General features: G+C 48.8%; 1 protein-coding gene across 1 annotated transcript; it reads right to left on the minus strand.

Annotated features, from left to right (window-relative positions):
• Nucleotides 1-300: 300 nt before the first annotated feature.
• On the minus strand, nucleotides 301-1,151 carry NGA_0135000 (uncharacterized protein). The gene is made up of 2 exons (XM_005855340.1): nucleotides 1,119-1,151; nucleotides 301-907 (listed from the first exon to the last, which is right to left on the minus strand). Exon 2 carries the CDS (start codon nucleotides 802-804, stop codon nucleotides 688-690), a length of 117 nt encoding a protein of 38 aa, XP_005855402.1. The 5' UTR covers nucleotides 805-907; nucleotides 1,119-1,151; the 3' UTR covers nucleotides 301-687.
• Nucleotides 1,152-1,476: the final 325 nt, after the last annotated feature.

Genomic DNA, 1,476 nt, shown 5'->3' on the forward strand with positions numbered 1-1,476 from the left:
ATTATTTACGTTGCAACGTGATATGCGGAAAAATTCATGTCATTGTGAGGGTCTCGCGTAGATGGTCTCGGTTAACCTCCTCCCCCCTTCAACCCCTATGTATAAGCTCTCAATGAATGTTCAATAAATTGTTAGGATGTCCTGGCATAGTGAATGTGAAACTTGATAATTTAAAACAATCATAATGTGAATCGGTATTTGCAGCCTGTGTTCTGGATTGTCATAAGGCAAAGTAGCACGGCCGAACAACTTGTAGAGAGGTACTGAACATATAACGCATAAAACGAAAAGGATGGAAAGGATTCGGCTCGTCATGACTTTTCTTTCGAAGTTAAGTACTCAAACACTGCGTCGTTTCCCATTCACTTGAATAGAGTCCGTCTCCTTTCTTCGCTCACCGCCGATATTTTTGCGTCCCCGTCCACTCATCCCTTTGGCCTACTTCGTGTTACTCAACGGTCCTTACTTTTCTCTTTTAAAAACCAACTTTTGCTGAACCAAAGCCTTTCAGTTATGGGATCTCCATTCCACCATCCCCGTTTCTAGCTTTTCCCGCTGCCTTCTCTTCTCTCCTCATCCGCTTCCTCTATAGGCCCCGGTGCTTCGCCATAAATCATGTTCTGGTTTGCGGGAGTCACAATACACGTATATGTAGTCAAATCCTCTCTCTCTCCCCATCGCGGGCAGTCATAAACTAACAACACCGATAAAGGGTGCAAGACTTCTCACATAAACCCGATCAAAGGTCTCTCTCGACACGTTTTCCTCCATTCGATTATTCCTCCACCTCCAGGGCGGAACCATAGGCGTGAATCATCCTTTTTGTACAGTTAGGTGCCTGAACAGTCGGCGGTATCTTCAGATGCACGCACGCTTAGACCCAGTTCCAACGGTTGACGTTGTTCCACTAACAGAAAGGAGGGGAGGGGGAATCGAGAGGGAGAACGTGAGAAGGCAAGGTCTGGGGGAGGAGCTTCTCGGAGGCACTGGCGAATGCAATAAGGAAAGTGTGTTTCATGAGGGATACACGGAGACAAGTCGCACGCGATGACGCGGGGATGTGATGGAATAGGGAAGGAAAGGACGAGGGAGGGGCCGAATGTGGACGTGGGGCTTACCTGGTTCCATCCGCCGTTGTTCCAGCCGTTGTTCCACTGCAAAAGGGAAAAAAGGGGAAGAGGGAGTTGACGGTGAGTGCCAGTAGAGAGCGAGGCAGCGGCTTGCGGAGGTCAATTTAACCACCGAGGTACGATCAGAAACAGAAATGCAGGGTTGGATGCATATATGTATGTGTGGCGGCTCGAGCTAGACAAGTATTGGGAGCGATTCGTGTCTGACAATTTTTGCGGTCATATTGAGGGAGATAGAAATGACAGCATCATAAGAAAGCGGGCTCTGTGATCGCGGGCCTAGTCACCTGGCCCTGTCCGTTCTTATTCCACTGGAGGTGGAGAATGGAGAGGGCAAGGGGGAGGA

The sequence above is a fragment of the Nannochloropsis gaditana genome (genome assembly GCF_000240725.1).
Source record: "Nannochloropsis gaditana CCMP526 unplaced genomic scaffold scaffold220, whole genome shotgun sequence".
Taxonomy (NCBI): Eukaryota; class Eustigmatophyceae; order Eustigmatales; family Monodopsidaceae; genus Microchloropsis; species Microchloropsis gaditana.